Here is a 23,435-nt window from a genome sequence, read left to right as displayed (position 1 = left end):
AAAGGCTGGAGCTGCAAAGTGCCAGCCTGTGTGCATATTCCAGCGTGTACATGCGGGTCCAGGATATTTGCCACCACCCAGCCCTGTCCCAGCCCCACCTGGCCTGCAGGTTCTCAATCTCAATGCTCTTCTCCCTCTCCATTTTGCTCAGCAGCTCTCTCTGCTTCTTGATCTCTTCCAGGAGGGTCTGGTCAGCTCTCAGCTCCTGCTCCTTCAGCTGTTCCTCGAGAGCGTTTGCTCTGTGGAGAGGAGAGAGAGAGGATTAACCGTTCCTGATGGCTCATGCCAGCACACTGACATCCCAAGGGAGGGGTCAAACTCTCTTCCCAGCCTTTCTCCCACCCCACAGAATAACTGGGAGAAGCAGGCTGTAAAACAGGGTGACCTTTCAGGGAAAGTGCACCCATCACCATCTCAAGCAGCAGATGTACAAGGGCTTCACTTCATCCCAGAAAATGTGTTGGGAACGCAACACGGTCCATGAAATCCCCAAGGACACCATCGCTGACCAACACAACAGTCAAATAACACAAGCCAGGTGGTACATGCTGGTATTCTCTCTGTCTAGTTTAGAAGTTTCCAGGCTGCATCAAGCCCCTTTTTAAGGGGGAGGCCAGCAAGGGGGTGGGGTGAGGGTGAAAGCACGGTAATAACTTCATAACCCAAAGCCTGTGGGTCACAGCCACAGCATCACCCTAAACAAGCTACTTAATCGGAATCTCATCCCAATCCTCCTCTTTTTCACTCTCTCCTACCTCCAACAAAAAATATGAGATCTACAGCTCAGCCCTCTCTGTGTGCCAGCAAAACAGCAATTTCCACACGGTCCTGAGACTGTGACGGTGCAGATGTTTGCTCAGGCAGGGCAGAGGTATGTGCCAGCACACCTACGTGCCCCTCTGGAGCAGGCAGGGGCAGCCCAAGCCCTGTGCTGCAGTATATCACCCAGTGCCAGCAGTGTCTGAGAGCCAAGGTTTGCCTGGAGGCTGGTGGGCTGGAGTTTACACAATAGCTGTGCACGGGCAGGTGGGGAAGGCTTTTGCCAGAGGAACCTATTCCTCAATCAGCAACAACTACACTCGGGGATTTACTTGATTAAAAGCTGACTGACGCTTCTGGGCCAAGCCACTAAAGTGAAAACATTTCCCTCCGCTGCAAAGTTTATCAGGGCTTAGAGAAACCTTTGTTTGAATCACTCAGTTCCCTGACAAGATTGTTACTTAACAGTCTTACAGCCCTATAGATAAACTCCTGCCAGGTTTATCTGCAGAGGGTAAATACACTGCTGGAAGGGAGAAGCCTGCCAGATTAGTTAAGGCGGTGATTACATCAAATGGGATCCAAAGGGCTACACCCCAGCCAGGATCTGAGAGCAACAGGATCAAGGCTGGCTGTGGAGAGCATAGAGGTGGGTATTAGGGACCCTGTTGTAACTTCCAGCCAGACCTAATGGGTGAAATAAGGGCCAGAAACAGTCTATACTGAGTGAGTATGGAGTATATACCCTTACTGAATGGGACGCTTTCCAAGAAGCATGAGCCCCCTGCAACCCTCTGAGCCAACCCCTGGAGCTCCAGAGCTCCACAGAGACCTTTCAGGATGGACATGCGGGGTGGGGAAGCATATCTAAAAAGATAATAAAGAGATCCAGAAAAGCCCATGCAGGGTGTCCTGATCCCACACAGGGCCCTTGTGCAGAGAAGGCAGCCTGAACCCCGGCTGGATTTAACCACGGCTGCCCTCTGCCAGGGTGGAATTGAATCAGCAAGGGTAGAGCTGTGAAGTTTTCCTGCTATTTTTTTCTGCCCGTTTGTCTCCTCTCCTGCTGCCTCCTTTCCCTGCACACTCCGGTAACACCAGAGCAGCCCTGCCTGCATGCAGGCAGTGGGCTCCTGGGGAAGGCATGGGGTGCTGCAGCACAGGTGGGGGGAAGGAAAGAGACCGCAGGCGATGATAAGCTGGATTTTGGCCGTGGCACAAGCCAGGCTCCCTTACCTGTGCACGAGCTGCAGGTTTTCCTGCTTGAGGCGGCTGTGCTGCTCACCATTAGCGGCTGTGTCCTTCTCCAGCTCCGTCACCCGCTTCTCCAGAAAGATGACCTGTGCGACAGGACAGGGGAGGATCAGCTGCCTGTGCTTAAGGTGCAACGTTGGCACCAAGTGCTGGAGCAACTCCCGCCACTCCCAGCACATCGTGCCCGTGCTCCCCACCGAGGGCTGCCTTGTTTTTTTGCACTGATTTAGAGCCAGTCACCCTGACACAGCTCTCAGTGTTGTTTGTGTGCTGCTCTTCGCCATGCAAGGCAGGCTGAGCTGCAGGAGCCATCACTGGGGCTTGCTCCTGGGCCAGCTACTTAAAACTGGATGGTTGCCACTGGAATCAGGTAGCTGTGATTTAAAACATCCTTTTAAAACATCCTTTTATACCATGGTTTCTCAGTTTTTTATGTCTCCCATGTACCAATACAGGGCCAAACACTTTAATCTTTCTTCATACCCTTCATAGTAAAACCCTACATGGAGGTCTTGAGGGATCCCAGCTGGATCACCAGAGCTCTGCTGCCCCCAAGTGCAGCCCTGGGGCTGGGGATAACCTCCCGCTGCCTGGAATGGGACTGAAAGATCCTGGGTTCACAGCTACGTGGAATAAAGTCACGTAGGAGGAAACAACGCTAGCTGGTGGGAAAGGATCAGAGATGAGTGTTTTCTCCCTGTACCTATACGGGGCTTATTTCAGCTGTATTTGCATTTTCATTCACTTTCCCTAAATAGTGCACAGCTTTGAAGAGCAAAGGTGGCCGGGAGTGCCCCTCTGCTTCCCACCCAAGCAGGAGTGTGGGTGGGTGGGGAACTGCAGAAGGACAGAGCTGGTGGTCCCAAAAATCCCATTTATATCCATACAAGAACAATCATAAAATAGAGGCAATTAGGAGCACGTCTGCAAAACCCAAACCATCGCTCGGGGAGAAGGGCAAGTAACATGCAAGCGTACTAAAAAAAGAAACATGCAGAGCACAAGGCCTTTGCCAGAAGCACATACATGTTTTCCCAAGCCAAATGCCTCAGGGAACATGAGTGTTTTATTCAGCTTTCAGACTTGGAAAAATGTTGATTTTTAATTGTTTCTTAAAGGTCTTCTATGCCTTATAATTATATCCGAGTGCAGACACACACATACGTATTTCTCTTTCACACGCTGCTCCATGCAGCTCTCTATTTGTGATTCCAGAATTAAAAAGCCATTTTCAAGGAGTTTCAGGACTGCAACAGGCATTTACACAAGCTACAACTCCCCTATCTTTAACAAAGAATAACAGGTTGGAAGGGACTTCAAGGATCACCTGGCCTGTCTTTCCCTTAGCTATTTTTAGCGAGGGGTGCTCAAACAAAAGCTTTCTTGTGCTCCTGCCCCGCTCCCATCTTGCCCCACAATCCGTCTCTTGTAACACCCCAGCAAAGCCCAAAAGGACCAGAACAAAATCAGCTTTACACCTCCACGGCACGAGCAGCAGCAGCAAGAGCGTGCCAAGGAAAGGAAGTCCTTGTTTCACATCAGGCGAGTTTGCTCATCTCAGAAAAGCAGAATCTGAGAAGATCTTACGTTAAGAAGAAGTGAAAATACAGCCTGCAAACAGCTACGCCCTCCTCCCGGCACGCTGGAGGGACGCCAGCCTCACCACGAGCGGGGCAGGACACATCCACCCTGGGAAAAGGCACCACTGCCACCTCCTGACAGAGCACAGGACCCTGGCCAGGCGACTTGGAGCTCTCGTTCTCCATCCCCTCAATGCGGGGACTTTGGACATCCCCCCGGCACTGATCTACCCAGCACCAGCTGCACAGCAAGAGAAGCTTCAGCCTAACTCCTGCCTGGGGATCTCAGAGCATCACAAGCCACTAATGCTCCAGGACGGTGCAGACAGCACCGCTCTTACCTTGTCCGTGATGTCCTCTTCCAAACACTCCAGCGTATCCCGGTAAGACTCCTCCATCACCCCCACGGACAGCACGCTTGTCTGATGCAGCTGTCTATAACAGAGACAAACGACCACAACCCCCAGGAACGTGAACATTAGAGCGTACATCGCAGGGCATGGCGATCTCAGATGACAATGGCTATTGCAGGAGACAGTCCCCTCTCTCCCCTCCTCAGCTGCCACCTCCTCTTCCAAGGGAACTGAACAGCACCACTCCTTCCTGGGCTGCAGGATTTACAGCACAGGGTGGCATGGGGCAGGTCCCTGGCAGAGCAGCGGCTCTTTGCACCACCACGTCCAGCAACCCAGCGTGCCCAGATGAGGGCTGAGCGGATGGCTGCTTACTGGCTGAAGGAACGTGCCCCACGAGGAAGTGCAGACGTGGACACAAGCTGCTGGGACTTCATACTATGATTGCTTGTTCTTGCTCTTTGGCAAGGGAAGAGATAAGAGCTCACTCTTTCCACTTTCTTTCTTTATGAACGTACCAAGACTGTCTATTATCCAGCAGAGGACAGAGTACTCTGCTCCAGCCACTGATAAGGTTAATAAGAAGTGGGGAGGCAGCAGGTGTAAGGAGAGGGAGGGGAGAATAACCCCTGAACCTTTTGTGAAACACCCCAGCCCACCTTCCCACACTGTCCACAACAGCGAGCTAATCATTAGCAAGGCATTGCAACATCAGTGTCCCCAGCTTTGCAGGGACCTAAAGGACCAGAACACCCCATGGAGGAACTGATCTCTGCTTAATGACTGCAGATCAGCTCCATCACCTTGGGGCAAAAGAAACTGCTATTGCCCCAGGGAGGGGTTGTATTCCAGCTCTGAGAACCTCAGGCAGATGCTGCCTGGAAAAACCACTCTGCTCTCCCACAGCAACACAAACGAGGAGTAGCCTGATCTGCCGTTGAAGCCAGCGCTTCCTCAGTTTCTCTAGGAATTCGTAATGTGGCTTCTCAAACTCACCCCGCTACACAGTATGTTCATGCAAAGACTCAGGGAACACAACTGGCATTTACCAAAGAGACCACAGCTGAGTGCCAGCCTGGCTTTGCATCCTCACCCTGAGCATATATTTAGATTCTGAAGTCTTGGGCACATTTGTAATTTAAATCATGCCAAGCACAACAGGGCCTAAGCAGCTGAGTTTTCTTGGCACAAGCAGAACCCAGATAACAAAAATCAGGAAAGAGCTCTTATAAAAACAAAACAAATTTCCCAAAAGCAAATGTTTTGGTATTATTCAGTAACTACAATATTTGCAACAAAGGGCTTTTTTTGAGTTAATCTTAAGGATCTGGCTCCACGCTGCAGCAAAACCTTGTTACTTCTGTGGTTATCACAAACTAAACTCAGCTGCTCTTGAATTAACCAACATTTACCTAAGCCCACAAGTGCCCGTCTCAGAAAAGCAGCTTGCAAATGGAAAGGGTCAGGAGGGCTCTGTCCCCCGTAGAACTGGGCATCTCCATTCCAAAAAGTTTAATGCAAATTTCCTCTGCTAGACATGGGACAAAAACTAGTCCTAAAACAGGAAACGTGGGGACAAGCTGCTCCCTTCAACCTTCTTTCCTGTCAGTGTTTTTAACAAAGATCTAGAAAGTAAGATGACTGGAACTAGGAAACGTAATATCAAGGACCTGCTTCCTTGCCAGGAGGGGAAATCATGCCGGGGGAGACTTGCTGACTGCAGGAAAAATAGAGAAGGGAAAGGTGTGAGAGCACAGCCAGGAGGGAGAGGCGCAGAGAAGCTGCTCGGGTCAGTGCAGGGAGCAGATGGAGTGTCAGGGTGCAGGGGTACGAGCATCACCCAAATCGAGCTGCCATTTCCTCTGTAGCATCCCTGCCTGCTTGGAGTTGAGCACTGCAGAGGGTAATCGCCCTCCCGAGCAAGGCAGAGGCAGGCAGGACAGCTGAGATAAAAGCACAATGACAGGGGAACAGGAGGGATGGTGAAGCTGGGAAAGGAAAGGTGAGCACCAGGTTTCATCGAGAGGGGACGGACCCTCTGTCCCAGTGATTCAGGGCAAAATCTGCAGCTTCTCCTGTGCAGGCAAAGATAAAAATGCCCACAAGGAAAGGGCAACTGGCACTACATGAGATGGTCCCACAGGAGAGGAGCAGCACAGCATTAAGCCCCAGCTCCCCCTGGGAAGTCCCCAAAGCCCCTGGCGGGTCAGATCAGAGCAAGGGGGGCTGCTCCAGCAAAATCACACAATGAGGATTACACTGAGCACAGTAAAATAGAACCAAGAGAGTTGTCCAGCGTGGCTGGTTTTTTAGGAGTGCTGGAGAAACCCAAGGGGGTGCACTGACTGGGCCTGTCTTCTAAAGACTCCAGGGACCCAGCATGGTGACACCAGGGAGGGGACAGCCCAGCCAAGCAGTCAGAAGGACATGCCCTTCTAGAGACTCATTCCCTGCTCCGGCACTGGTGGGACGGAGGGGACAAAGCACCCCTACTGCTGTCCTGGAAAAACATCAGTTGACACCAGCCTCCAGCTGTGTGCATGAGTGAGAAATCCCTATTTCAGAAAAACAGCTATTGCAAACTATATCAGAATGAAACCAGCTTTTCCCCAGCGCTATGCAACATGTCTAGAAGTATGACACCGCAAACTGATTTTGACAGCCCTCCTCCCGTGAGCCCAGCACCCCTCTCACCAAGCAGTAACACCAGCATGAGCTTACCTTGCCACTTTCTTGCTTGAGAGTCTTTTATTTGGACTGCAAAATGAGGAAAACACAGGAAAGAGTTAGGAAAGCTGACAGCGGAGAGCAAGGGAAACAGGAAACTGGAAGCGCTCCGGGCACATCCTTTGCTATGGCATGCAGCACCCGCGCAGCCCGGCCAGCCCCGGCAACAGGCAGGCGAGGAAACCGCTCACGTATTTAACAACGCGGCGATAACGAACCAAATGGAATAACGTCGCAGAAAACATCACCAGCTCCAGGAATGGGGTCCTCTCACCAGCACATCCCTGTCCTGAAAGCTGATCCCCAAGGAAAGGGATATGAATAGCAGTGAGTTTGGTGGGGCTCAGCCTGGAGCCGACGGCAGCCCCAGCTCCATCTCCTACACCCCGCAGCAGCCCCAGTCCTCCAACAGGCACTTCCATCCTTCTGCATGCTGGTTTGCACTTCTCATAAAGATTATTCTCACTATTTGGCTCTGGATCACCAGAAAATTGCTGCCTACGTGTAGCTCGGAGATTTTAGGAGCTGTAGATCACGTTTCTTTCTGGATTTTAAGCACAAGCACCGTTATAATCACTGGGGATGGGTATGAGCTCTCCTTTGCACAGATCACACACGCTGGCTCTGAGTATGCCTGAGCCAGCTGCCACCATACCACAGCGGTCACGATTTAGCTAATGCTCAGCATGACCCACAGTACTAACAGCCAAGGTCTGCGTGACCCTGCTCTTCAGGACGGGGCTGCAGGCTCTCCTGCTGAGAGAAAAAGCCCTTTTTCAGAAATGACTACTTGCTAATATGCTCCTTCCACTCCTTCAGTTGTGATCAATGCAGCTGCATATGCTAATGAAGCAAACAGGGCTTGGATCTCACTCCTCATCTTCCACCCAAACACACGCTGTTGTCAAACAGATGCCACTGGGACACATCACTGACACCGAATCACCACTGATCGACGACAGCAAACACGGCTCTAGCCTGAGTGGAGAGGCAGCAATTGCATTCCCTGCTGCTTAGCTCAGTTTAAAGAAAAAAATAAAGAAAATCATCTGGGAGTCCATTCCTGCCTAGAGCTGCAACAATTATATTAGTTCTTAGAAGGAGGAATTGGAAATAGCTGAGGACAATTTTCTTTTTATAAAAAACCACGATCGACCAGGAGCTGTTGTCAGGGTTACCAGCCCTCGTGTCAAAAGTGCGTCCTCAAACCCTGGATTTCCAAGCAGCACAAGAGCCGCTGCTGGCCGGGCTTCAAGGCCGCTCGGCACCCGCCCCAGGGAGCGGGTCAGACCCTCGTGTTGCCAGCAGCTGTAACCGGTCATGTATGTCCCCAGCACTGCAGGGAGAAACAATATTTTTCTCTGCAAACAACTTATAGGAAGCAGTGCTGGCACCTGCGGTTCTCTCGGGGCGGGGGGAAACACACCACTGCTGCTTCAAGGGCACCAAAACAAAATGTACTTGCGCAGAACTGGTTCATCTCGAGCTTCTGACGGATTTCTTCCCTGTGTTCCCGTGCCGTGGGCTCAGCCAGCAGCGGCCCAACACTGGGACCAGGCTCCCCACCTTATGCCAAGTACAAAACACTGTAAATGCACTCACAGCCTTTCAGAGTGAGGCTGTTACACGGCGGCCTGGGCTTCACCCCAGCTGCCAGCATCCTCTGGAGAAGGAGTCTTCAGGCTTTGCCTGCCAGGCATGGTGTGAGTGCTTGGCCCAGATTTAGGTCCACTTTCTGCTGCTCCCTTCTCCTGCAACCCAGGACTTCTCGCCTTCAGTGAGGGCTTTGTGCTGCTGGGAGCAAACAACAGGTCCTGCCATGTCCTGCATGGGGACACCTCACTCATTGTCACCGCAGGCAGGGTGGGCAATGCCTTTCTATCAGGTCAGTGCGCAGGGGCACCTGGAACAAGTTTTCAGCAAAACTGTGCATGGAAAACCCTCAGCGCAGATGGAGGAACCACACCTGCTTGCCCTTGACCCAAATGGCACATGTTAAATCAAAAGCTATGGAATTCCCGCTGTGACACCACAAAGCCTCCTCTGAAAATCCCAACCTACTACAGGAGGCTCTGAGGTGTTATTTCAGCTTTGAAGGTAAATTTGGTGGAGAAAGCCTGAAAAAGAGTGGGGCTACCGGTGTATCCAGGGAAGTCGAGCATTCTCCTTAAGAACTGCATAATGTGAGACCCATCGCTGACCCTCAAGGCCTCCAACAGCAAAGGCTACTATTTACCCCAGAAAGGAAAACAAATACTTTTTTTGTTAAATAAAAATTCTCAAGCTCCTAATTGTTTTCCAGTGCTCTTCCCATGGCTAAATAGCTCAGGAGAGCTCCCATATCACACTGTCCCTGTAGAGGACATGTAGAGACCAAGAGCATGACCAAAAACTGGGCTTGAAAAAGCACACCAGATGTGAGCAGAATGATTACCATTAAGGCCATCATCCTTCTGCCCGGCAGACAGCAAACAGGTCTGAAAAAACAAACAGAAATCTCTCCCTATTTCTCAAATCTGCAAGTCCAGCTGCTGGCTGGTAGATCTCAAAATGTTACATTCCATAACTTGAGAAGTTTCTACACAAAGGCCCTGGCGTGTATCATGTGGTGGCACACTGGTGGGCAGGCAGCTGGTGAAACTGGGTGAAACAGGATTTTCCTGCTGCAAAGCAAGGGCCTGCAGGAGAGGTCCCAAGCCCCAGAGAGCAAGCTGATGCTTTGATGTTCCTGCGGCAGCGGGAGGACGGGCTGTGGCCGCAGACAGGCTGGACCAGCAGCTCAGGTGTGCCTCCACGCTGGGCATCACCCGCCAGAAGACCTGGCAGTCTTTTCCTTGGCGACAGAAATACTGTACATGATCAGCTTACGGCCTCAAGTCCTGATGCAGGGACTGCGTTATTTGGAGCATGGAGAAGCCCCCACCACTCAGCATGACATGCAGAGGCTGCCCAGAGCAGAAGGGAAGGCTCTCGTTGTCTGCCAGCTTCCACGGCTCAGATTAAAGGAAACTTCTGCTCACCCTCCATAATGTTATCACAGCCGTTACCACCTGGAGAGGTTCACCTCAGTCAGTGAAATCCATCCCCTTTGGCAACCAGGAATCAAGCAATGCACCAGCAAAGGAAAGCTGTGCAGGACAAGGAGAGTCTTCCCTTCCAGAGCATCATTCCCAACACTGAAATGGCCACACACAAGCCCAATTACCTATTCATTTCAAGATCATTCAGGCGAGCAGAAAGATCCTCGAGGCGGTTGATTTGTTTGTGGCACTGGCTACAGTAAAACTCAAATGCTTCATCTGCAATAATGCTGTGTAGTTTCGCAGCAAGAGGATTGGTGCTAGAGAAATCACAAGGGTCATTTCAACAGAACAGAACAGACAGGACTGATTTTCATCCATGGCTTCCACAAGCTGAGTGTATATTGGGGCAGGAGAGCTTTTGGTGTGAAATGCAAGACTTTCAATTAAAAACTTCGAGGCAGACTGGGTCACCTCTCCCCCCAAGTTTAGAAGCCAATGGTAGTCAATAGGGAGTTGCTATAAATTAGCAGGACTTCCATCATCCTCCTCCCAGAGATTTACAGCAGCTGAGCCTGGCTCATGTTTTCAAACCCCTGTGCTCGGCTGCTCCTGTGGGAGACCCCCTGAGATCCCAGGCAAGGCAAGGTGCCCACTTTCCACAAATCTACACAACTACAAAGTTTATTTTCGGCAATGACTGTCCAAGCAACCTGTCTCAAGAGAGTCTGGTAATGGTCCTGGTTTGCCTCGGTAAATGCAGACTGAATTCACACACTGCTGGACTGGGTGCCACGGCCAAGGGTCACAACTTTTGGTCATTTGCACCATTTTCCAATGGTATGTTTTAAAAATAGAGCAGCTGTGGACCCACTGTTAGTAACACAGAGTCAGATTTTCATTGCAAAGAGCTCCCCTTTGAAGCCAAGCTCAAAAAAGTGGTTGTAATTCAACTGCTGTTTCCTACAGAGTAAAGCACAGAGAAGCTGAAGCAGCAGCTTTGCCTCGTTGTAGGGAATATCATTTGGCCAGGGGATGTGGGAGTCTACAGGATTTAACAGCCTGGGGAGCTAATGGGTCTGATCAGTTGCTCATTTTCAGCAGCTGATGTGGAAAACAAGGTGCCAACACATTCACCAACACTGGCAAACCAGGGAGCCATTTCCCACACTTGACATGACATGGGGCAGGACAGCATTTGGCCAAGGAATTCTGAACAGCAAAGAGTTTGTGTTACGTTGTGGCCAAATGTACACCACGAATCACTTCTGTAGGGAAACGCGCTTCTGGAAGCCACAGACTTTAATCAAAGAAAGGTTAATAGTGAAAGAACAAAGCAGTTCAATAAGAAAGACAAGTAAAGGTGTGAGCAACACAAGCAAGCTTAAAACCAGAAGGCATCTGAAAGGGCTGGTCAATCCTGTGATAGAGATCCAGGCTGGCAAGTCCTGGCCCGGGAGATGCTGAGGGACCAGAATATTCCAGGAAGGGTCCCCTGGCTCAGCACCTTGGCATAACCCCTCACTGACGTTTTTTGGTGGCAGTGGGGTGTCAGTAGCCCAGCCACCCCCAGGGTCAGGCCTCTGAGAGTCTGTGTCATCTGTACAGTATTTCCAAGTCCCATTAAAACACACAACTGGACAATGGTAAATACCGAATTGTTTATCTCTTCCCATCCCCGGAAAAAAAAAAATTGTAAAACATTACCCCTACCCTGTGGGGTAAGTGTGGACCCACCAGCAGTCAGTTGTTGCTCAGGCTTTGTGCAGGGTAAGAGGTGACAGAAGCTTTGTGGCACCTGGAAGAAGCAATGTGCCCTTTCCTGGGCTCTGCCCCATGCCCGGCTGCACGTCAGCCCATTCCGCGAGTCCTCACCCCTGCTGGGAGGCAGAACAGCTCACCCGGCCGGGCGCATCCCTGCGTGAGGTGTGAACCCGCGCCATTAATTGCAACGGGAAAAGCATAAAGGAGAACCCGCGGGCCAGCATGGCAGCTCTTCGGGAGCGTGCAGATATACTTGGCCTCCGGCTGCTCTGTTTTTTTGCCTGTTGAGTGGGCGAGAGCTCAGCCGCACTGCGCCTCGGGGCGTCCTCACCTACCCCTGGTGGCAAGCTGCCACCTCTGCGCCTCAGGCAGCCTCCCTGCCTCCTTCCTGCATCTCCTGCCTCCTTCCTCCATCTTGCGGAGAAACGTTCATCCTCCACGGGTCAGTGGCAATCACCAACTCAGCATGCTGGCAGTCGAAATGGGTGCATGCGAGGAGGCTTCCTTTGAGACTTGTACAGGACGGATGTGCCAGGGAAGAGGTGGCAACCCAAAGGGAGGGGTTGCGAATGCACACACAAGGACTCAGCAGGAAAATGCAATACCCCATAGTGTTCTCTGAAGGCTCTTGGATTTTGCATTACTTTCCCGGTGAAGATCTGGAGCTGTGGCAGGAAAATTTGTTGATGTTGCTCCTGTTTAAATACTCTTGTAACATGGAAATGGTGTGTGGTGTTGTGCCCGTTTATAAGTGATACTGTTCCTTGCATTCAAACCGCAGCAAAACAAAAAAAGTTTAGCCTAAACCAGTGATATCCTGTAGTTCTTTAAGATTTCCCTATATTTAAACGCACTGACGAGGCAGGGCTTTGTTCAGAAAAACAGCACAATCTCAGAGAACGATCAGCTAAGGACTTTCACACACACAACGATAACCCAAGGTAAGGGCTAGACCTGAGAGACATGAGGAAATCCTCTGTTTCAAACAGAGCCGCATTCTTTACTCTGGAGGTTTTGCAGGGTTTCTCTGCAGGCTGGCTCCCCAGCAAGCCCCAGCAGTGAGTCTCCAGCACAAACCACCATGAGCTGCGTGGCCTTGTGCCAAGTGAGCACCTCCCAGGAGGGGAAAGATGCTGCAGAGCATGATCTTGTAGATAAGATCCAAAGAGACAGAGCAGCAGAGGGGAGACAGTGCTTTGACAGAGCAAGATATGAACGCTGGGAGCATAGGTAGTCTGGGAGCTCCAGACTGGTATTAAAGAAAGAAGTTCAACTGATTGCAAAGCTCTTTTAGCTAAGTATTTGCTTGCCAGGAGCCTTCTGGACTAGGTTGGAGGCCCATCCTCAAGGAGAAACTCAGAATGAACACCAAGGCTGGTTTTCATCTGAGAGCACTTCCCATGCTGCAGCACTGGTACAGACAGACATACTTGGCGTTTCTGCACAGTGCAAACAAAGAACAAAGGTGGATGAATTACATGTCCCTTCCACAGCGGGGTATCCCGTCACATCAAGCACTGGAGCACCGGTTTCCTGAAGGCATGGTTTAGGTGTGCTTTACAGCAACACTCTCCTATTGCAGGCTTCATTAACATCTTCAAAATAGCTGCTGTACCAGCAAAAAAGAAAATCAGCCCTGGCCTGCAGCACAGTGCAGGTGTGGAGATTAGACAGTAGTTCTTCCCTGTCAGCCCTGTGCAACCAGAATGGCCCAGACTCTAGGAAGGGCTCCACACACCCTGTCGGTGGCTGTCTATCCCAGCCAGAACTAGGACAGTTGCCTGGAGAGGGAAGGCTGCCACATCTTGTGCAAATCCAACCAAGCACTTTATCAAAGCCAAAAATACAAGCACAGGAGAAAACGGCAAAATAAAAAAAAGTCATCCAACCAGACAAGGGATGGTTTTTTCTGCTGGAAGGGTCTGTGAGGAGCCGTGTCCCTAACAGGAATGGGAATGTGGTGCTGTTCTGGGTGCACATGAACCACACATACTCAGACCACTGCTGGGCACAAGTGCCTCTGAATGGGAGAGAAGACACTGTTCAGGGAAAGAAAAGATCAAGGGAGGTAACTCCTCTTCTACTTCTGAGTTGATTTCCCCCTTGTATCCAAATTTTGCCAGGAATCTCCTCTTGCAGGCTGACTGGTATGCAGACCCAAAGGAAACTGCTCACACGCACAAAGCCAGGCGAAGGCACTAAGCAAGTGAAATGGGTTAAAACATTGCAAGTGCTGTGCTGTTACCTGGGGGAGAGGAACGTGGAGCTATTAAAGCTGCTTTCCCCATTACACAAGCTGTCCGAGAACAAATCTGCTTCATTTCCTTCTCCGTAATCCTCAAAATGCTCCTCTCCACTAATGACCGTGACGATGGAGTGGCTGAGGTCCGAGCCCAGGGGCAGGTCGTGCGGATGGGATCTGTGGGAGCAGAGAGGAGACGTCAGAGAGTGGCCACCACAGCAGCCTTTCCAATTGCATCTGATACACCCACTTGCCAAGTCACATCCCCCATTTTGGCAGACCAGGCCAGCTCTTCCTTATAGTGCAATGCACCTTATACGTTGAACATTGAAGGGGCAGCCCAGGCACCACCAGGAAGTTTGCAGCAATTTTTTTTCCACAACAAACCAGTGTTTTTTCACACAAGCTCCCCTGGCAGCTGCAATGTAGGATCTGGGAGCAGGACCTGCAGGACAGCACCCAGGGTTGGTGGCAAGCCCTCACACAGCATGGGCAATACCAAAAGCACAGCAGAGAAAAAGCTCGGCACGTCCCAAACACACCCTAAATATGTTTTGAATTACATCATCAGCCTCCATGCCGGGCTCACGCTCACTTGGTGCTGTATAATCCTATCAAAAGCCCAGCAGTGGGGTTTAACACTATAACCTCCCCCCATGACACAAATTCCAGTGGTTTGCAGGCGGCTGCCTAATCCGGCAGCAACAAAACCCCTGGCAAGACAAAGGAGCCCTTTCCCTGCTCCTGCTGGGAAAACACTGCACGCAGCCGTGACAGTCTTGGAGGGGGAGGGCATGCTTTTTCATGTGTTTTTGACACCAGATCCAGAAGGCTGTAGTGTGTTAAGGCTCCGAACACACCCAGCACAGGTCCTGCAACATCCTTTGTGTCAGAGGGGACACGGCTCAGCACAGAAGTCCTTGTTTCTGTATGTGTCTTTTCACATGCGCGGTGTTGTACAAAGTCAAGCCACCACAGCAGTACGTGTCCACTCTTGGAGGACTTTCCTGCTCAGGACTGCAGAGCTTTTAAAATTAAGCTTGGGGGTGTTTCTAGGAACTACACTGTGAAAGCAGCCCATGTGTCTGTGAGCCACAGGTATGTGTTTTGGGGGACTAGCACCACTCCCCTCTCCAAAATTCAGTGCTTTAAAACAAAACAAAACAAAAAAGAGATTGCATTATTATAAAAACTGGTATTTCAGGCTATGCTCCCACCTTCATCCACTTGCTAGGACAGAGAAAATGGGGGTATGACTAGACTGCTGTACTAAATCAGAAAGAAAAAAAGATTACAGATAAGCCATTTATAACAAAAACCTGCACCATCTGAAGGATTTACCCTTATCCTGTTAATAAAAAGCATGTCAATTCTCCAGCCAAAACAGCGGCAGATCTCTATTTAACCACAGACAAGTCCACTCCAGCTTGCAGGCATCTGCACATCTCCCTTGGGCACTCCGAAATCCCGCTATTCCCGCAGTGGGATCTAGCAGAAACCCATCCTCCCCGGCAGTGAGTCAGACACTGCACCCAGCAAACCATTGCCAAAAGCATCGGAAATCTCTCCAGAAATAGAAGGCAGGGGGTGGAATTTCTAACTGACAAGCAAAATCCAACCCCAAATCTCTAAATTTGGGGTTGTGGTTTGACAAGCACCACACAGAAGCAGATCTGATCGGGCACCTGGAAACCCTCAGCCAGAGATGCTTCAGGCAATAAACAGTGTGAGTATTTCATATACACCTATTGGGGGCTCTATTAGTTTTGAGATCCAGGGTTCAATTAATCTTTACTATACATAGCCTAAATAACCACTTAAGCTCAAACCATCTAAGGTATGTTGGGCTTTAACAGCTACTGAAAAGCAGCATTGAAGCTTTGATTCAGTCCACCAGATGTGTTGCTCAGATCGTACTTACTCACTGTCCCCTGGAAAAGCTCTGGGCACTTGTTGTCCTGCCTGGTGTTTGATGGCGCCAAAACAAGCCCTCAGCAACCTGGGAACAGAGCTCCAGAGGCTTCTGTCTCAAGCCTTGCAAAACTTTAAGCCAAAATAACTTCTTCCTTGATTTTTTTTTGCCTACCTGGAGATTGCACACATTTAACACACCTGACAACAGGCACCACTGCGCTTGGGCAGAGCACCCAAAGGACACCCGCCCTTCCCAAGCCCACACCGGGAGCAGCAGGCAAGCCTCAAGAACAACCTAATCTTAAAAGAAATTCCCAAGAATGTTGTACCTACAGGCAGGTGAATCCAAGGCACGTCATTTTTCCCAGAGGACGAGAGCGCACGCAGGCTGCCATGGCCCCTCCAGAGACCCTCCGCTCGGTGCTCGGGGAGCTCAGCAACCGACTGTATCCCAATTTAACTGTCACTGAGCTGAACACGCTGGGGTGAGGAGAGCCTAGCCAGATAATCTCATTTATTCTCTAATCCACAGCACCCTTTCAGCCCCGGCGCTGAGTGCCCAGCAGCACTGACTGCTCACCGCATCTCTAATGTCCCCACATGTGATTTTGGGGTGAGGGAAGCCCAGTGCCTTCTAAAAGTGATAGGAACTGTAAGTACTCACCAGAGCACCAAGCCTGGGTGATGTGTTTTTGGCCAAAATAATTCTGTGCATTAGCAGACCTCAAGCGATGATGGTTTCAGCACAGACCAGCGCTCTTTGGTCACTATTAAATGACTTATTCCCTCCCCTCCTGCCTGCCAGCACCCCAGTTTCACCCCAAAAAACACCTTTCCTGCAAAATCTAGGAAATGAGGCGGGCCCAGGAGCAGTTTCGCCAGCAGCAGTTCAGACCCGGGGAAGATGATCTCAGCTCACACTTCTGCGCTTCAGGCACAACTTTAAAACTAGTTATTACAGGAGGTGGTTGTACATCAAAGGGTGCACACATGTTTAGGAAAAACAAGAATATGATGAGTTCCCCTCCTGACTTGAAAATTACATGTTGTGTTTCTGGCTTAAGCAACAGATTAAAAACTGCAAGTATTTCAGGTGTTTGGATCATCTAAGAACTTATTTTAGAGGTTAAAGATGCTAATGAGGGTACAGAAGTTCTCCAAAGGCAAGCAACAATTAAGTCAAAGAGATTGCCCAGCCGAGCTCCAAAACAGCCTACACATGGTGAGGTCTAATTATTATCATTATTCTTAAAGAAGAGCTATTTTGGTCTTGGACGAAGTTACAAAGACAAAGAACAAGCCAACCAGTTTCAGCAAGACAGACTCAGCCCACTTTGTTTTAAATCCTCAGGCTGCATCTCCCTCAGTTCTTGTCTGCTCTCAGTTTGCTGGAGTCTCCTGCCCTGCACGGTGAGTTTTGCTCCTCACCCTTGCCACTCACCCATGCTCCGGCTCCTCGATGGGGTCGGTGAACTCCGAGTGCACGGTGGAGTCAATGGCACTGTCTGTTTCTACTTCGTCGTGCATCTCGTGATGTACTAGTGTGCTGGTGTCTTCATCCGTGAAGGTTTCGCACTCGCTGTACGTGCTCTCTGAGCCCATGTAAGCACTGTCAGTCACCTCATTTGCCTGTTACAAAAACACGAGGGAAAAAAATAAAGATAGTATAGCTGTGCCATTTAATTGCAGAACAGGACAAAACACGCATGGGCAGCTAACTACTGCTGCCTTGCATTTCTAAGCACAGCAATCCAACCTGCTAAAAGCAGCGTGAGCCGTACCCCACATCCAGGTGCTGCTCTGTCTCCAGGTCCAAGGACTGAGCACCCCCTGGGGTGCCCCGTGGCCTTTGGGCCATGCATGCTTCCCAACAGCAGCATTTGGAAAGCAGATTATGGAAATATGCACTAAATAAGAGTTGGAGGGAGATTTTGTTGTGAGCAAGTATGGATTTGTCGAGTCCAGGAGGGATTACCCACTGCTTACTCAGCAGTTCCGATCACTGTTGCTCTCACTCCCTCCATTTTAAGAGGACACATTATTAATCTGAAAAAGCACCACTCAAAACTACCAGTTAGCCCTTAAAGCACTTTTTGACCCCCTCTAGCAATACCAGGGCACCTTCCATCCCTCAACAGAAAATAAGCTGGTTTATAAATCTTCATTACAGCATCTAACTTGCAGGGACTGCATCAGCAGGACACCCAAACCACCACATTTCTGCTGGAAAAGCACCTTGAATATTTTGCACTACTTCCCCAGATCTGCAGCAGGCTCTAGGAAAGCAGCACGATTTGGTTTTTAAGATACTATGTTATGAGCATGAGGAACTGGGTTTTCCTCCCAATTCTGCCCCTCGGGCAGCAGCTGGTCCTGCCCTTTTGCTCCTATGTGTGGGCAGGGTGTTCCTCCTGGGACACACACGGTGCTGAGCCCAGAGCCGTCCCCTGTTTGGAGGAGAGCTGTGGGAGCACTAGAAGAAACACCCTGCTAAAGCAGAATCTCCTGATACCCATCAAAGTGTCAGCTCACTTCCCAGCATTGGTGGGATTTCCCCTGCGCACCTCAGAACAAATCCAATAGGTTTTGGCTCTGGGATCGCAATCATGGTGGGATCTGTCAGCGCCCGTGCTGAGCTCCAGCTGATCCCCGGTCACTGGAGGTGTTGAGCAGGGGGGCGGGAGCCCTCCTGCCTGGCCTCCGGAGAAAAAGATGCTCATGAAAAGCCATTTGCTCTATCTGAAGTTCACCCGATGGGATCAAACTTGCTCCGGACTGCCTGCATCCCCTTCTAGCACAGCAGCAGGGCAAAGCAGCGGCAGCATTTTGAATGCAGGCACCAGCATTGAAGCAAAACTCTCTTCCTCTGTCAGAGCGCGCACAGAGCAGCTTTCAGTGCTTTTTCCAAGGATTTTCAAGAAAATGAGGTTTCTCAAAGCCCCATGTTCCAGCAGCTAGAAAGAAAACACACACACTGTCCTTGTGGCAGCAGAATGGAAAGTTACATTAGAGCTGCTATTCAAAGCAGGGTGTGCGCATGGCAGGATGGAAGAGTCCTGCTGCAGGTGCCCTCCGGTAGAAGAGCAGCTTTTAGGGCACGTGCTGGATTTGTACAGCAGGAGAGCACCAGACCAAGAGAGAGAATGTCCCACTGACATTCTGCTGCCTCGACTTCGCAAACGCTGCTCTTGCCAGTCTGATTCTCCTCTCTTGGTTAAATACCCTGCAGCCCAAAGAACTTCTGCAGCCCAAAACACAACCAACACATAATTTTGTTTTACCTACAAATTCCCAGGCTGCCTCAACACGCGTGAGGCCAAAGAGGGACAGCAACAACCTGTACAGCTGCTGTGAAAACCTCAAAGGGACGGAGGGAGAATAATTCAACAGTGATTCCCATGTTACACGGACATTTAAGGAGCAAAGCAAAATGTCCAAGTCAATGCCCTGGCTTTGCTCCCTCCTGAGTGCTCTCATCAGCTCCTGTGCCACCAGAGCACACTCAGCTGGGTGATGGATGAGACAGATGGACAGGAGCTCCTCCTGTAAGGCTGGCTCAGCTTTCACAGCCCCACACTGACCTATGGACACCAGCATCTCTGTACAACACCACCCTGAAGTTAAACATGACATAAACCTACATAAAACTGGAGTCTAATGTCAGCACCAGGAAAAGACAGGTCAGTTCACGTGATGTTGAATCTAACAGAGGAGAGGCTGCTGCAGTGAACGTCATCCCGAGCATGGGAGAGGCGGCTTTTCGCTGGCCTTTGAGGGAAAAACAAAAGCCTCCTAAAACTCCCACCCACTTTAAAAAGCATAAATCCAGCAAGACTACTTATATACCTAAAGCTGGGGACTTTCTTAAGTGCTTTACTGGATTTATGTGGCACTTTCTAGAAATGCCGTTCAGGCTCCTAATGCTCGAGTAGGAGGACGAGGGGGATTTGGGAGCGGAGGCCGAGTCTGCTGGCCGGCTCACAGATACGTGAGGACATAGCACAGTCCCCAAGAGGAGCCGGCAGCTCCCCAGCCTCCAGGGGACGGTGTGCTAAGACATTCCAGAGCTTTTGTAGAAGGCACCAAGTTTAGGAGAAGCCAGGCTCCAGCGTACCAAAGCTGTGTTGTAACACTGGTTATATTTTGCTTTGCGGGATAAAACCCATCTTCATCCCACACCGCGCGGCCCCAGCACTTGCAGCGGCGATGATGCTTTGTGCTGGAATGGTGGCTGGAAGCAATGGGAACTGGGTGCAGCACAGAAGGCCCAAGAAGGGAGAGCAGCCGTCCACATCTGCAGCCGTCCCCACGTGTTTCAAACTTTTTGCCAGTTTGAAGAAGGATTTAATGCTGAACTAGAAATAATGTTGCTTCAGACTCTAAAGTAAATGCTGCAGGTTTTAAAAAAAATCAAACAAAAACACCCACCCATTCCCGCTGGAAAAGCTTGAACTTAGGCATACATTGGACTTTGATAATAAGCACAAAGTAAGGACAACTATTGCAAAGAAACAAAACCAAAAAACCCCAAACATGCCACACACCAAAAACCCCACTAAACCAAAGAACCCCAACCCACAAGGAAATTATTAAAAACCACCCTATTGTGGTTACCATTGCTGGCCCTCTCTACATGGAGCACAACCAGGAGCTGAACAGCTCACAGCATCAGAACATCCCAGTGCCACGGTTAGGCAATTAATCTAATAAAATGGTTACAGAACATCCTGTTAATGGGAAATACCAGCACGGACAGGCTGAATAACAGACCAAACCTTTACAGCTAGAAGTACCCATCAGAGCAGCACATTAGCCGTCCTTCTTCTGCCACACTGAGGATGTGCAGTGATTTATTGATTTCTTTTTAAAGATGACCTGGAACACAATTTGCAAACTTTCTTCGTATTTAGCAAAGGAGAAAAGTTTTTACCTTGCAATATTAGCCTAGATGACATTTCAAACACAAGAGTCCTATTAAAATTCAACTACATGGTCAATGAATTAAGAGGCAGTTGAAACTGTAAACAAAGTCCTTCTCCTGCGCATAAGCATGGAGAACTTGGCTTTACATTTGATCATAGATTAATTAACTAAACCTCAAGGAAAGATGCAGGAAGGAGATGGGGAAGCCAAGGGGACATAGGTAAGATATTATCAAATGCCTGATGCAGCAAAGCAAAACCAAGCCCCTGTGCCCTGGGCAAAGGTGCAGCCGCGGGTTGCAGAAAGCTTTTTGGTGGCCTCACGAGCAGCTGATTTGTGCACTGACCCTTTAAACCTCCCTGCCACAGCTCTTGTGCAGTCAGGTTTGCCCTTTTGCGAGCTGGCAGAAAATAAACACTTTTTCCATATTAAAAAACCCCAGAATACACTTACAGCCAGCTGTCAGACCGGGACAGTCAGGCTGTGAGTGCCCGGGGGACTTGCCAGGAATGTCCCCACCATGTTCAGAACTGGTCTGTGTCACCAGTGTCAGTGTATTTTAAGCTTTTATCAAATCAAACACACCCTTAGACACTTCAGGTAAACGTCAGACCTCAAAACAGGGACACACACACAGAGCGCATGAGCTGACACAGGGTCACGGTTCAACTGCAGCTGCCAGCCCTGACCCCGAGCCCCCAGGGAGGTATTTCCCCCACGTCAGAGCTGTTTGCCCAGCAATGACAATATTGCCATTGGTCACTCAGGCACACCTTGGACCATTAAGAGGTGTTTGGCAAAACGCCGGGGATCTGAAAGCCCAGCAGTGAGCCCTCCTGCTTCTAAAAGGAAATAAATGGATGAAATCTGCATCAGGGTGACGTAATGCGCCCTGATAAAAGGGGTGAGATGACGAAGCACCTTTAGGAGACCTCTCCAGCAGCAGCTCATCTGTTCCAGGCATTTAATTGCACATTTGATTAAAGACCATTTGATGAAATTTTGTAAAAATGCTGTAAAAACCACACTGATTAAAAAAGAGCCATTTGAGTACAAGGAGAGGAAACAAGACTATTGGGAGTCACCTGCCAGGTCTGAGCAGCGACAAATTGAGCTTTGATCTGTCATGGACAAGAGCTGCCCTGGAGAGAAGAGCAAAGTCTGGCTCCCAGGAAAGTTCCTCCCAGGCCTTTTCTGCAGGGCTGGTCCCTGCTCGTCCCCAGAACTGTCCCAGCACCCAGAGCTCTGCTGCCCTTGGCCACAAGCACTCAGAAAAGCTTGGGAGGGGAAGCAGCGGGGGAGAGGAAAAGGCAAAACAACTCTGTTATCCCAGCAACCATGAGCCTATTTGTGATGAATACCAGCTCTGACTGCACACAGGACAGATGGGGGAGACACACCAGCTAAAAAACCACCCGCCAAGGACACCCTCGCCTGCTGCCTGCAGCCAGGGCGCCGGTGCCACTGCCAGGCTGGGAATGCTGCCCTGTCTGCAGCTGACCCAAGGAACACCCAGAGAGCCGCGGCTGCGGGACAGGCTCCTCTGAAAGGAGCAGAGGTGAAGAGCAGCCCCATAGCTAATGGTGCTGCCAAGGACACACATCTGCCCAGCCTCACAGCAGGCAACCTGGGCTTAAAGTGGCTTTAAACCAGTTTAAAGCTGGGGGGAGAAGGGAGGTGAGCTGTGTTTATAGGCCCACTGGAGTCTCCGCTAATACAACCAGGCCCTCAAACACCCCAAGGCAGCTCAGCCTCTGAATGCTGGCAGCCAGAAACCATTATGCCAGTGGGTGATCCCACACTGGAGGGTGCCACCAGCAGCAAGGCACCTCTTGGCCATAATATTTGCCTCTTCCCACATATTTGGGTGATGTTTACTTTCCAAAGAAGCCAGGGAGCCCGCACTCAGCCTACAGCAAAGGCAATTGCTCCCCTTTCACAATACAGCCCCTGAAACTGGGTTTTAAGGCTGCTATGCTTGGTAATATCCCTTGAGGCTGGGCAAGAGAATCATGCTGCAACTGTCAGAACAAACTGGAAACACCTACTGAAAAAAAAAACATAACACAACACCAAACACACACACACACACACACACATTAAACGCCACCACCAACAATAAAAAAACCCCCTACCAACCAAACAAAAAAATCCCCCAGCCAAACAAACAACAACAACAAAACAAACAAAAACAACCCAAACCAAATCAACAACAACAAAAAAGCACCAAAACCAAAGAACAACCCACAAGACCCCATATCTCATAGGCTGCCCTCAGCACCCTGAAAGCCTGCAGCCACCGTTCCTCCTGGTCCAACTCCCCCAAGAGACTCAGGCAGAGAGGACTAGATCGTACGCACACACCCCACAGAGCACAGTGAGGAAAGACTGTTCCTAAAGACACTGCACACACCAACAAACTCTTAAGAGAACAGCAAGAGGCTGAGTCAGGCAAACGCTCAACTTGCCTTTTCCTGGCATCTCCAGGGCTGAGAGTGGTCCCAGGGCTGGAAACCTGTGTCGCTCTAGGAACCCAGCCCTCCTCATGCTGCGTTAGCACTCCAAACCCACCTGTGGACACATCGCCTCCTCGCCCACGTCCAACCCGGCTCCAGGAGCACAAACCGCCAGGAGCTGCCGGCTGCTTCTGCGAGGCAGGAGGGAAGCAAAGTCCAGGATCCGCCGGGCGCAAGGCTTACCGGCTCCGTCCTGAACACAGAGCCTTTTGTTCCCACCTCGGCGATAAGGAGAGACAAGCTAATGCGCACTGCCCCACCGTGTGACCGCAGCCCTGCCGGTTATGCGAGCACCAAAATAAAAGCACGTCTTGGAGCCCCACACCAGGGCCAGCCTTCTCCCACAAAACCATCGCCAATTAGAAAGGTGAATTTTGAAGACG

At 50.3% G+C, this 23,435-nt stretch overlaps 1 protein-coding gene across 7 annotated transcripts in view; it reads right to left on the bottom strand.

Annotated features, from left to right (window-relative positions):
• Positions 1 to 23,435, bottom strand: part of RAB11FIP3 (RAB11 family interacting protein 3) — a 75,194-nt gene that overhangs the window by 7,630 nt on the left and 44,129 nt on the right. For 4 of the 7 annotated variants that reach the window (XM_065030949.1, XM_021291973.2, XM_065030952.1 and 1 more), the window contains 7 exons: positions 17,055 to 17,242; positions 13,703 to 13,876; positions 9,879 to 10,013; positions 6,668 to 6,703; positions 3,935 to 4,028; positions 1,996 to 2,099; positions 99 to 239 (listed from right to left, as the gene is read on the bottom strand). In XM_065030949.1, the coding sequence (XP_064887021.1) occupies positions 99 to 239; positions 1,996 to 2,099; positions 3,935 to 4,028; positions 6,668 to 6,703; positions 9,879 to 10,013; positions 13,703 to 13,876; positions 17,055 to 17,242 (872 nt within the window). Of the gene's footprint in view, positions 1 to 98; positions 240 to 1,995; positions 2,100 to 3,934; positions 4,029 to 6,667; positions 6,704 to 9,878; positions 10,014 to 13,702; positions 13,877 to 17,054; positions 17,243 to 23,107; positions 23,314 to 23,435 lie in introns of those variants that run through there. The other 3 variants (XM_005505642.3, XM_065030950.1, XM_065030951.1) reach the window with 3 other exon arrangements.

The sequence above is a fragment of the Columba livia genome, chromosome 15 (assembly GCF_036013475.1).
Source record: "Columba livia isolate bColLiv1 breed racing homer chromosome 15, bColLiv1.pat.W.v2, whole genome shotgun sequence".
Lineage (NCBI taxonomy): Eukaryota > Metazoa > Chordata > Aves > Columbiformes > Columbidae > Columba > Columba livia.
Note: the sequence above shows the minus strand (reverse complement) of the source record. Positions and strands in the feature narration are given on the sequence as shown.